General features: G+C 14.6%; 1 protein-coding gene across 1 annotated transcript, besides 17 other annotated features; it reads right to left on the bottom strand. All coding sequences in view use genetic code 6, as the record gives it.

Annotated features, from left to right (window-relative positions):
• Positions 1-488: 488 nt before the first annotated feature.
• Positions 489-569: a microsatellite.
• Positions 570-1,203: 634 nt separating this feature from the next.
• Positions 1,204-1,246: a microsatellite.
• A 1,430-nt stretch (positions 1,247-2,676) lies between these two features.
• Positions 2,677-2,763: a microsatellite.
• Positions 2,680-2,717: a microsatellite.
• Positions 2,698-2,763: a microsatellite.
• A 1,727-nt stretch (positions 2,764-4,490) lies between these two features.
• Positions 4,491-4,581: a microsatellite.
• Positions 4,501-4,707: a microsatellite.
• Positions 4,501-4,711: a microsatellite.
• A 48-nt stretch (positions 4,712-4,759) lies between these two features.
• Positions 4,760-4,804: a microsatellite.
• A 232-nt stretch (positions 4,805-5,036) lies between these two features.
• On the bottom strand, positions 5,037-6,131 carry IMG5_110380 (hypothetical protein). The gene is made up of 2 exons (XM_004034860.1): positions 5,582-6,131; positions 5,037-5,527 (listed from the first exon to the last, which is right to left on the bottom strand). The coding sequence occupies exons 1-2, from the start codon at positions 5,723-5,725 to the stop codon at positions 5,231-5,233; spliced, it is 441 nt and encodes a 146-aa protein (XP_004034908.1). The 5' UTR covers positions 5,726-6,131; the 3' UTR covers positions 5,037-5,230.
• A 35-nt stretch (positions 6,132-6,166) lies between these two features.
• Positions 6,167-6,229: a microsatellite.
• A 158-nt stretch (positions 6,230-6,387) lies between these two features.
• Positions 6,388-6,432: a microsatellite.
• A 1,216-nt stretch (positions 6,433-7,648) lies between these two features.
• Positions 7,649-7,694: a microsatellite.
• Positions 7,695-10,027: 2,333 nt separating this feature from the next.
• Positions 10,028-10,094: a microsatellite.
• Positions 10,028-10,104: a microsatellite.
• Positions 10,105-10,783: 679 nt separating this feature from the next.
• Positions 10,784-10,858: a microsatellite.
• Positions 10,859-11,641: 783 nt separating this feature from the next.
• Positions 11,642-11,684: a microsatellite.
• Positions 11,685-12,902: 1,218 nt separating this feature from the next.
• Positions 12,903-12,938: a microsatellite.
• Between the last annotated feature and the right edge of the window lie 151 nt (positions 12,939-13,089).

The raw sequence follows: 13,089 nt of genomic DNA, 5'->3' as shown, positions 1-13,089 counted from the left end.
TTTTAATATTCATTTGTTAATCTTATATCTAAATTTATAAATTAAATTAAATTTTCATTTTATTATTTTTTATAATATAAGTATAATATTTCATAATATTAATTTCATTTATTTTAAATATTTTATAAAATAAGATTTTATAGTTTTTTAATTTTTAAATTTTTTTTCATATAAAAAAAATATATTTTTTTTTTTTTTAGAAATGTAAATAAAGTCTTCTAAAAAATTTATAACATAAGATTATAACTCATTTATTGGAAGAAATTTAATTATTTAATGGATTAATAATTTATTAGGAATAAAAATGTAAAAAATTGAAGAATTAGGAAAAGGATTTATATATTGCTAATTATTCAATTATATTTATCCAGGGAAAATACAATTAAACAAAATAAAATAAGAGCCTAGAAATGAAATTGAATATATTCATAATTTTAAAATTTTAGAACTAAGTTTCAAACAATAAAATATTTAAAAGAAAATACCTGTAAAAAAATATACATATTAATATATATGTAAATATAAAATAAAAAGATATAAAATTTAATAAAATGTAAATTTTAAAATAATTTGGAGTTCATTTAATGGTTAAAAGTATAATTTGATAAAATATTAGCAAAAAATAAAATAAAGTTTATTATTGAAAGAAGAATAAAGCTTTTTAGGTATTTTTTCTAAATATTTTAACTAAAAAAATCTTTTTATGTTGTAAAAAGAAAAAAATGATAAATCTAAAAACGAAGAAGATATTAAATTATAAAAATAATAAAGCAAAAATATGGCTAAGGAAAATTTTGAATGGGATGAATAGGAAAAAATATATAAAAAACTGAAAACAGAAACTTATACCTAAAATATTCAAAGTTTTTAAGAAATAAAATCTATTTAGAGTGTACATAAATTATCTGTTAGTAAAAATTAAAATGACGCAAGCGAATGTAAATTTTTTATGAATAACAATAATTCTTCTTCAACAAAGAAAAAAGATGACCCTTATTTATTTTTTAGATAGAATAATAGCACAAATTCTCAAAATTAATAAAGCGTTTAAGAGTTTTTTCCTAATAAATTAAATTTTTAAATATCATAAGAAAATGACTAGTTAAAGGGTTTGTAATAAAAACTAGATCAAATAAAATAAATTGTTAAAGAAATTCCATCAGAAGTTTTATAAAAAGATGTATAATTTAATTAAAAAATATAAATGATAAATAATATATTAAACGAATGAAATATAAATATTAAATTGAGAATAAATTTTATAAATATTATTATAATTAATTATTTATTATTTTTAATAAATATGAGTAAAAAAACAAAATATTTTAAGTTTATTATTTGGTTTCGATTATGTTTCTTTATTTTAATTTAAAACTTTTATTATAATATTGTTTTTTAGTTTCATACTAGAATTTTTTTATTTAAAAATAAATTATAGAAAAGAATCTAAGATATAATTAATTTTTATAATAATTTATTTAATTATTTGTTTTAGTTTTATTTTAAAATTCAATAAGTCATTTTATTAAAACAAAACATAAATTCTAAATTTCTAAAGTATATAAAATCGATGTTTTATTATTCTTTTTATTTTTATAATTAACCTTCTTTTAAAATTAATTATAAATAATTTATTATTTGTTTAATTTTTTTTTTATTATTTTTATTTAAAAATTCAATTAAAAATAAAAAATGGTCGAAAAAATTGTATGGATATTTTGCTTTATTTTTTAATTGAGTTTTTAAATAAATATTACAGAAAAATAAAAAGAAAACAATTTGAACAAGATATAATATGACTTAAAAATTTAATATTTAATTTGATTTTTATTTAAAAATAAAACTTTATTTAAGTTTTATATATATATATATATAATTTTATGTTTTTTTTAAAAAAAATAAAAGAAATTATTATATTAATATAAACAAAAAGATGAAAATAATGTTAAATCATTTTTAAATAATATTATATTTGATTTTTTTATTTATTAATACAATCACTCTGTTTAACTTTTTATAACTCTTTAATTATGAAAATAAAAATTTAGAAAATATTAAGATGCAATTCAGTTATTTTACACAAAATTATAATTATAAGCAATTTTAATTTAACTTTTAATAGTCATTAATATTTAACTTTATTTCTGAGTTTTTTATTTTATACATAATTTCTATAACTATAAACATAAATGATGATTAAATAAAATAAAAAAAAAATAACTTATATCTTTTTATTGATTTTTCTTTTTTTTAAGTTTTTTTATTTTTTCTTGCATATGGCCATTTTCTAAACATAATCAAACTTATGGAAAGCATTTTAGTAATAAAAAGAATATCACTATTTATGAATGTTAATTTAGCTCAGAAATAATGAAAGATAAATGCGAATTTTCATTTTGGCTTTTTAATATGATCTTTTGCTGTTAAATATGGATTATTATGTGTACTTTATTCTTAATAGGGCTTATTTATTTAAATTAACTATATAATAGATACCCTCAAAATATAGGAAATAAAGTTAGATTATATTTGAATTAATAATAAATTAAGAATTTTGATAACGAAGGAAATTTAGAAAATGAACGAAATTTATTAAAAACAATCTTAATTGAAAAAGAAGAATTATTTTTTAAATAAAACTAAAATTTGAGTTATTGAGAAAAAATAAATAAATAATAATATTTATAATTATTTTTATTTATTAATATTTTTATTTAATATTTTATTTAAAATGTTATATTTTAATTTTTATATTTATATTTTTAATCCATATATTTTTTCTCAGCATGATTCTATCTTCTTTTTAGCATATTAATAATACTGACATAATTCTTTTGCTTTATTGTAAATATCCTTTTTTGTTATGTTAAGATTTTATTTTTTAATTTGTTTTTACTTCAAACTGAAAATTTTATTGAATAGGTTTAATATAAAAATAATTATTAGATAAAATTTACTTTCTTTTATATTAATAATATATTAAATACAATTATGTTAATAAAAATACTTGCTATTTATTTTTAAATAAAATATTTTTATAATTCCTCTACAATTTAATATTACAATCTAAAATAAAAATAATACAATTTTTTATGAATTTTTCTATAAATTAATACTGTCTGATTTTTTTTTTTTTGAATTTATACGAAATAATATATTCTAATGGATATATTTATTATTAATTTTTACTTTCTATTTATATATACAATGATTTATTAATAATATTTAGATAAAAATTACCCACTATAAAATCATATTTAAATATTATTTAGAATTTTTATTTTACAAGCTAATTTTTATTTTATATGAATGAAATATATAAAATTTAAAATAAAAAAATTACTTTCTTTAAAAAAAAAATTAATTTAAGAATTATAAACTAATTTTTATATTTAATTTTACATCTCCCTTTGAAAAAAAAAATATAATGAAACTTCTAATAATTAGTTTTATAATACTTCTCCCTATTAAATATTAAAAAATAAAATAAAAATATTAATTTTATCTTACTATCTTTAATTTTGATGTAAAATAAATACAGATAGTTTTAAATTTATTTTACTTTCTTTATATTTATTTAAATAAATAAAATTAAATTAATTAATTGAAATAAATAATATATTACGATCTATAAAATAAATAAAAATAGATAATTTTTATGACTTTTAAATACTCTCTAAAAATAATGTTTTTTAATTATATTCATTAATTAAGATTTATATTATAATAAAATTACGCTCTATTTTAAAAATTAATGGTTTAAATATTAAAATTATAAAATAACTAACTTGCTAAATAAAATTATTTAATATTAAAAGTTTAGAATTTTGTTTTGATTACAAACTATAATTAATAAATAAAAATAAATTATATATTATTTAATATATTACTTTGACTTCAGGGAGCTAAAATTTATATTATAGTTTATGTATATATAATTTTATTATAAAAACAATTTTGGCTTCTATTTAATCCTAATTTTTTTTTTAAAAAAAAAATCAAATATTTCTTTTTAATTTTAAAAAAATAACAAAATTATTCCATCGCTATTTAAAATTCATATCTTCTAGATATTTATTACACTTTTATATATATTATTCTTTCAACAAATCCTAAAATAAATATAATTTAAAAAAAAATATAACAAAAAACTTTAGTAAATTATAATGAGCTAGAATTTTATTATTATTATTGTCCAGTAATTTATTTATTTTACAGGTTTTAATTATTTTATAAATTATCAAAAATATTATTCGGGGATTATTCTCTATTTGATATTAATGCTTCTTTTTCTTTTAATATGATATTTAATGAATCTAATTATGTAGAATTTATTGGCTGCTATACCTAATTATTTTTAAAAAAACTACTATTTTATTACTATTCCTATTACTCCTAATGCATATTGGTAAGTTAAGAAACGATTGCTAAATCTTATGTTTCATTATTAGTTTGTTAAATTTAATTTTACATAAAATATGGTTAATATAATTATTAAATTTATTATTATTATTATTATTATTTTTATTATTATTATTATTATTATTATTATTCTTATATATTCTTATTATTCTTATTATTCTTATTATTCTTATTATTCTTATTATTCTTATTATTCTTATTATTCATAATTTTCTTATTATTCTTATTTTTCTTATTATTCTTATTATTCTTACTATCCTTATTGTTCCTATTATTTCTATTATTATTAAACATCTATTTCAATACGTTATTTTTATTCATTTTTCCTTTCAATTTGTTATTATTATTATTATTTTTATTATTTTTATATTTATTATTATTAATCTTAGTTTGTTGTTTTTTATACTATACTTTTTTTTGTTGTTTATATTGCTTATTTTTAAGTTTTATTTTCATTTTATTTTGTTATAATTCTTTCTTTTTTAGTTTAATTTTTATCATCTTTTTTATTAGGACTTTTATTTTTATTTTTTTATTCTTAAATTTCATCTCTTGTTGGACTTGCATTTTATTCTTTATTACTAATAGTTTCTTTTTAAATAATATTCCTTTTCTTATATCTTATTTTATATTAACGATTGGAATGAATTCTTTATTGCTAATTTGAATAAATTCTGTATTAATATTTTTCGAACTCTGTAGTATTTATTATTATTCACTATTAATAAAACATGAAAACCTACTAATTTCATTAAAATATAAATTATTTAAAATTACAGATGCTTAAAAAGTAGAAATCCTTTTTTTTTCATAATATTGAAGCAAACCTAAAACAACATAATTTATTTACTCTTTATTTTAAATTCTTAAATTTATTCAATTTTATCTAAATAAAAAGGCACGTTTGTTATTAATTCTTATGTCCTCGTTTATCCACACAACATTTAGTAAAGAATTTTCCCCAAAGCAAAACAATTATCTTTCTTTAATTTTTTATATGATTAGTGCTTTTTGAATTCACTTTAAATTATTGTTTATTCCAAACTATTCTTCTCTTCATTTTATATGTTTATTTAAGAATGTCCTAAATCGTAATACATATCACCTTTTTTATTTTAATTTTACATATACAAATAATATATATATTAAATATTATTACTTAGAACTGCAACTCCCAATTAGTTTATTAATATTTAATTATATTTAATTTCAGAAACAGGTATTTTTTTGGCATGTATATATGTTAATCCATTTGTAATTTCAGAAGCATATTTAATAAAAGAATTTTCATTAAAAGAACCATATAATTAATTCAAAGATCCTATACATTCTTCTAATTTTAAAAAATAGAAATCTTTTCCTTAAAATGATCCATAGCATTTAATTATATAAGGACTATCACATTCTATTAAATTTTTTTCTTCTTGTTTTATTTATTCTAATAATTATTAATTTACAGTTTTATTTTCAGTTATTTTTATTCCTTTTATCGCATATCTAATTCCTGTTTTTTTTTCTTTTGCTATTAATATTACACCGTTTTCACTACTGTATGATGTATGAAAAAAACTTGTATAACCAAAGTTTGATAAATCCTTTTTCATTAATTTTTCTATTGGACTTTACTCTTGATCTTCATATGATGTATGTTAATCTTCTTCTAATAAATTTATTTGTTTTTCATATAAAGTTTGTTTAATTTAATTTTTTTAATTTTCATAATTGAGTAAAATAGTATCCATTTTTTAATTGTTTTTTTGTTTAAATTTAATATTTATTTTTATTTAAATCAATTTTTATTTTATTTTTTGTTTAAAAAAAAAAGATAAATAAAAATCATTTCTTCTTAATTTTTGTTAATCTTAAATATATATATAAATAAATTAAAGATTATATTAATTATAACAACAATATATAATATTTATTTTATATATTTTCGATTGATTTTACTTATATAAAACTATGTAAATATTATTATATAAAAATTATTATTTAATAAATTATAATTTATATCTGAATAAAACATAATAATATAAAATAAATTAAAGGTAAAATAGATAATATAAAGTTTATTTTTTTTCAGTAAATAAAAATTATAATAAATTAAAATACTGAATAATTATATATGTTATAAATCTTTACATAAATATGCATTAAATAGATAAAAAATATATGAATTAAAAAAATACTATATATATATTTATAATTTTAAATTTTTATTCCCTATCTAATTTATTTATATTTAAAAAAAATATAATTAATTAAAAAAAATGAATTGCCCACATATTAATTCAGAATAGATAAACATAGATTATTTTTAATATTATAATATATTAAAGAATACCATAAATTAGTTACATTGTATGTTAAAAATGCGACTTAGGGTTGAATGTCCAAACTCTTTGTAAATTTTAATTGCTTTAAATGAAAAAATGTTAACATTTACTGAAATATAAAATGATTTAGAATCCTTATTAAAAAAACAGAAAGATGCTTTATTAACTAACTAGTAATTAAAAGAAAAAGCCTAAAAGTATGACAAATTAATTTTCCGTTTAGATGAAATTGAATAAGGTTATAAATACTAAAATATTGAATTATTATAAAAATCGAAGAATCAAGAAGAGAAAATAAATTAACTTTAATAATATATTATATAAATAGAAGAATAGAACGAAAGAAAATGTAAAATATAGATGGAAAATCATGAAAACTAAATAATGTTGAAAAATGCAGAAATAAATAGAATAAAAATTGAAAGAGATAATATAAAAAGTCAACAATAAAATCTTAATAGTCTATTGAAATAAGTAAATGAAGAAAAAGAAATAAAATAATAAAAAATAGACGAATAAATAAATGAAATAAAAAATGAATTATTTCAAGTTAAAGATTAATATGAATAAGTTTTATAGGATAAAATTAATTAAATTTAATAATTATAAAGAGAAATTTAATTAATAAAGAAAGATATAGAACTTAACTAGGAATTTGATCTTCTTCAATCATCAATTAATAATAATTAATATAACAAGTCACTTAAAAATAAAGTCGATAATTAAAATAAAGATATTTGCTATGATGATCTTAGTGATGGTAATGAATAAAGTTCGAAAATTTCAAGTAAAAATGGCAAATTATCAGATATAAGTGATAATGATTTAAGTTAAACTGATTGATTTAACTTTTTTTATAAGATATTTATTTAATTTTTGTATATATAAACTTATATAATTTTTAATATTTATTTATAAGAATTTTTAATTTTATTTTTTGTTTAAATAAAAAATACTTGTTTAAAAATATACTTAAATATTTAAAACACAAAAACATATTAATATTTAGAAATCGATTAAACTATTTTTATATATATTGTTTTATTATATTCTTAATAATATATTTGCTAAATATTAATAATTAGTTTGTTTTTATCTAAAATAATTAGCGTTTATTTAATATTTTTAAGAATAATGATTTGATGAATTTAATTTATATATATTATCAAACTATTATTTTTATTTTTTTATTAAACTAAATTATTTCATTTTATTGATTAAAATATATAATCTTAATCTAAAAAAATTAAGTTAATTCATGAAGATATTCTTCTATATTATAAGCAAAAAAATAATTTTAATCAATTCATAAAATTCTAATGATAAATATATATTTTTTTTTACAAAGTTATATTCTATTTATTATAGTTATTTGTTTTATTTTTATTAAAAAAATTTAGTAAATAGTATACATTTTGAAATTTTAAAAATAAAAAACTATTTCATTATATAAAGTATAATTTAAAATTGTCATTTTTTTTTTTTTTAATTATTAAAACTATTTTTAATATATTGAAAAAATACAATAATTGGGTTAAGGGACATCCTTATACAAACATTAAAATTCACTTTTTGTTACTTAATTTTATTTAAAATGATAATCAATTATCAGGAATAAAAATTTAAAAGATTTTATAATATAGTTTTAAGTAAATAAAAAAAATATTAACTTTTCTATATTAATAAATATATCAAAGATATTTTATTTTTAAAATTGCAATATATAATAATAAAATATATCATCGATTTTATTTAAATTATATAAAATCTTACTAAAATTAATCTAAAATGAAAATTAATAGAGTTAGAAAAATACCTAAAAAATTAAAAGTTCATATACGCAAATCTTAAACTTAAAATTATAAAAAAAAAATTAAAAACATTCCTTTTTTTTTTGAAAAAATTTGTAAAAAAAAATGCAATTGAAATGATAATTATTTGTTATTTATGTGAATAAATAATGATTTTTTGGTTTATAAAAACCACAATTGCTAAATTAAGATAATTATTTAACCCTATTTATACATTTTTGGTTTTTTTTTATAAAAAAAAGAAATTATTTTTAAATTTATATAAATAAAGATATATTCTCAGAAATTAAATTAAATAAAATAATATTTTTTATAATTATAAATAACTTTTAAAAGCTAAACTTATTCTGAATATATTAAATATACGAATAAAAAGAATTAAAAAATGTGATTTTTTACCTAATTTGATTATTGTTATTAAATCGATAAATAATAACTTAAAATTAAGTATTTTATATATATTATAATTATTATTTTCAAAAATAATTATTAATACTTATTTATACTTTTTCTTTTAATTTTTTAAAATCTTAAAATTCTTATTCTAGAAATAATTAATTATTAATGGGAGGTTTATTTAGATTTAGAATTAAATTTTATTTAGTATTAATTTAATTGTTTTCATCAAATATTTTAAAAAATACCCATCCATGTTATTCAAATTTATCTTTTTTTTTAATTGTAAAACAAATATTAAAATAAATTTTATTTAAATTTTTAAAATTCTAAATTATTAACTTTTAAAAATCAATATCAAATTGTAAAAATTGATTAAAATTTACTATTTTATTAGCTTTTTCATAAAAAAATAACTCTTAAATTGTTTTTTCGGTATTTTTTTCATTAATATCTTTTATAATTACACCTGCGTTTAAAAATTATATAGAAATTTGAATAGGATAAGATTCTTTCGTATAATTTTATAGATTTTATATATGGATTTGTAATTGTTTTAATTAATTTAAAACACTTTTTTCATTATTTAAATTTATTTTTTTAAATTATAATGATAATTCAAAAAATTAAGCCTAATTACTCTTTTAACTTTATATTATTTCAGTTTTCATTAACTAGAATTAATTAAATTTTTCTTTTTCTTTTAAAAGGTTTACTTTACTATATCCAAATTCATTAAAATTAATTAATAATTAAATATTATGATTTTCAAAAAAAATTTTATAAGGACAAATAAAGTATATTTTGTCAATATTTTTCGTTTAATCTTGAATTAATTTTGTAGATAGATTTTCTAAGGGAATATTTAATGAATCTAATATAGATAATTTAAATAAAATAGGTGATTTTTGTTTTATAAGATATATATTTTATATTAATATTTCAATTTCTATCAAATCTTCGCTATTAAAATCCTCTTTTATAAGATCTAATACATAATCTTCTATGTTTTGTTTACTTTTTTCAATTTCCTTTAATTAATTTGATAATAAATAGTGTAAGTATATATAAATATATATATATATATATATATATATATATATATTTATATATATATATATAAATATATTTACATAAATCAGTTAAATATTCGTTTGTTATACTTTTTATAAATTAAAAGGGTTTTGAATAGGAGGAAGAAATAAAAAAACTTAATTTTAAGGTAAAAAATTAAAAGTTTATAATTAAAAATTAAAATCAAATAAATTTAAAATAGTCCAATAAACACATTTTAAATTTTTATCGAAAAATCCTATAAGTGCTTTACTTTATATATTAGAGTTTTTATTTTAAATTAATTAGTTGAAAAAAAATGAAGAGATAGTATGTTTTTGACCAACATTTAAAAGAAAATTATTTTTAGATTTATCTTAAACGTTAATTTAGTGGTCAGTAATACAAATATTATTATTAACATCTTTTATTGTTGTTTATTATACTAGTAAAGATATTTTAATAGATAATATATTAATTTGTTGCTTTAAATTTGAAATTTCTTTTAAAAAAAGATCAATTATAATATTATTTTCATCATATTTTTTTTATTCTTAATTTAAGAAATCACTTATTTAAAATTAATAATCATTTTATGCTTTTCTTTTTTCTAATAGCTATTTTGTTGTATTTGTTACTACTAATTGCTAATTATCTGATTCTTTTTATGGCGTTAGATTTGAGTTTTTTTCTTCTTTTTTTTGAATTAATAATTATGCTGTTTTTGTTAATACTAATTACTCATTTTAGCTATTTTTTATTTCTTTTTTTATTATTTTTTTAGAATCTTCTTCTTTTATTGTTTTTTATTGATTTTTTTCGTTTTCTTCTGTTTTTATTTGATTTTCTATTTTTGCTCTTGAATATTTTCTTTATCTTTTGTTTATTTATTTTTCTTCAGGATTTATAATTAATTCTTATTTTTTTAATTATTCATCTGATATATTTTCTAATATTTATTATTTTATTATTGTGTCTTATTTGTTTTTTTAAATATCTTGTTGTATAACAAATTTGTTACTTTCTATATTTTTAAAAATATTCGATTTTCTATTTTATCTTTAATTAGAGTCTTATTAATTATTTTTTTCTCTAGTAAATTATTCAATTGTAAACTAATTTTAATAGTTTATTTATTTGTTTTCTTTAATATTATATAATTATTATTATTTCTCAATTGATAAATCTTTTGTAGTTTATACTATATCTTCATTATTAATTACTTTTATGGGGCCATATTTTTCGAAAATAATATTTTTTTCAGTGTCTTTTTTTATTCTAAATTAATTATAATCTTTTGCTTTTTGGATATTTTTTTCTTAATCTCTTAATTATTATACACTATTATTATTAATTTATTCTTCGATTTTTTTTGAAAAAAAGTTTAACTTTTTTTAACTTTTTATTTAATTTATTTAATTATATATATCATTCTCATTTATTTATTCTAATTCACCTTGAATTTTGAAATAACTTTTCATTCCTTAACTTTACATTTTGTTTTTTTTCAATATTTATATATCTTCATAAAATATTGCATTACTTTTTTATAATTTTTCTTATTCTTAAGCTATTTCTTATTCTTCTAACATATTTAATTTTGAAAAGGAAGTTTATTATACGTTTATTTATCCTTTTTCTTTTATATTATCTTATATCTTTTATTACAAAATAATATCTTCTTCTATTTAATCAAGTTATTTTTCCTATAAATGTATACTCTCTATTCCATAAACCTCATCTATAATATTTTAATGAAAATCATCTTTTTGCAATTAAATTTAAATATAGACAAAGCATTTTCCTAAATAAGGTAATCCAGTCGAAAAAAGAGAGATAGGTATATGATTTTTGGAATAAATAGGAAGTTTAAAATTTCCAGTTCTTAATTATCTATCACTGTCAAATAATTTATGTATAGTCCATGCATAAGAAAAAAATTCATTTTACTATATTTATAATAATATTTTTTTTTTTTTTTCAATATTCAATAATTTTTTATTTTAATATTATAGAAATTTTTACATTTTTATTACAAACTTTTAAATCCATATAGATAAATGAAAATTAATTAGGGACAATATCTTTAATATTTTCAATAAAGTTAATTTTACAACAAGATACTTCTTCATTATTTTATAATACAAAATAAGTTTCTGATTTTCTATATGCTTTTAAATTATCTCCTTTTCTAAAAATTCCATATTCTATAAACATTTTATCAAATTAGGGAGGCAGTTTTTCTATTTAATCCCATTTTAAAATAAAACCTTCATCTTTTTTGTAATTTTGATTATCTTTTTTAAATTGTTTTAATCTTTTACTCTTATTTTTTCTTATTATTCTTTTAAATGTTGAATCAAATCTGTTATTACTTTTAATTATTAATTACTGTAATCATATGATTATTTTCTTTCCTGCGCTTAAGAAATTTAATACATTATTTCTTATTATTATTAATTTAAATAATTTAATAATGTCGAATTATAGTTTTTTGTATTCTCGGAAAAGTTCAGTATTTAAAAATATTATAAATACTTTTAAAAAAATTAATTATTTTTATAAGTTTTTAGTGTTTTTTATGGTTCTAATTCATTATCTAAGTTATTTATACTTTTTTTTTATTACCTTTTCTAATCGTTTAATAAATAATCATTTTTATTATCTATTTTTTAATTTATTAAAAACCCAGTTTTTTTTATAAAATTACTTCTATCTTAAATAGGAGATAGGTATTATTATTTTTAAATTAGATCTTAATATATTTATTTCTGCTAAGGCTAAATATTTTGAAATTCTTTTTTTATTTTTATTATTCATTTTTTTAATATATGATACAATATATTGAAGAAGGAGGTTTTAATGAAGTTATTTAGTCTATATTTAAAAAATAAATATAAATAAACAATAAATAAAATAATATATTTTTAACATAATTCTTATAAATTATTTGAATATTTTTTAGATAATAATGGATTTTCTTATTGGTTTATTCGAGGTAACATATTATAAGATTTTTATATTATTTCATCATCTATAAATTTTATTTTGAAATGATATATTATAAAATT

This window comes from Ichthyophthirius multifiliis (assembly GCF_000220395.1).
Source record: "Ichthyophthirius multifiliis unplaced genomic scaffold scaff_1120509250904, whole genome shotgun sequence".
Classification (NCBI taxonomy): Eukaryota; Ciliophora; class Oligohymenophorea; order Hymenostomatida; genus Ichthyophthirius; species Ichthyophthirius multifiliis.
Note: the sequence above shows the minus strand (reverse complement) of the source record. Positions and strands in the feature narration are given on the sequence as shown.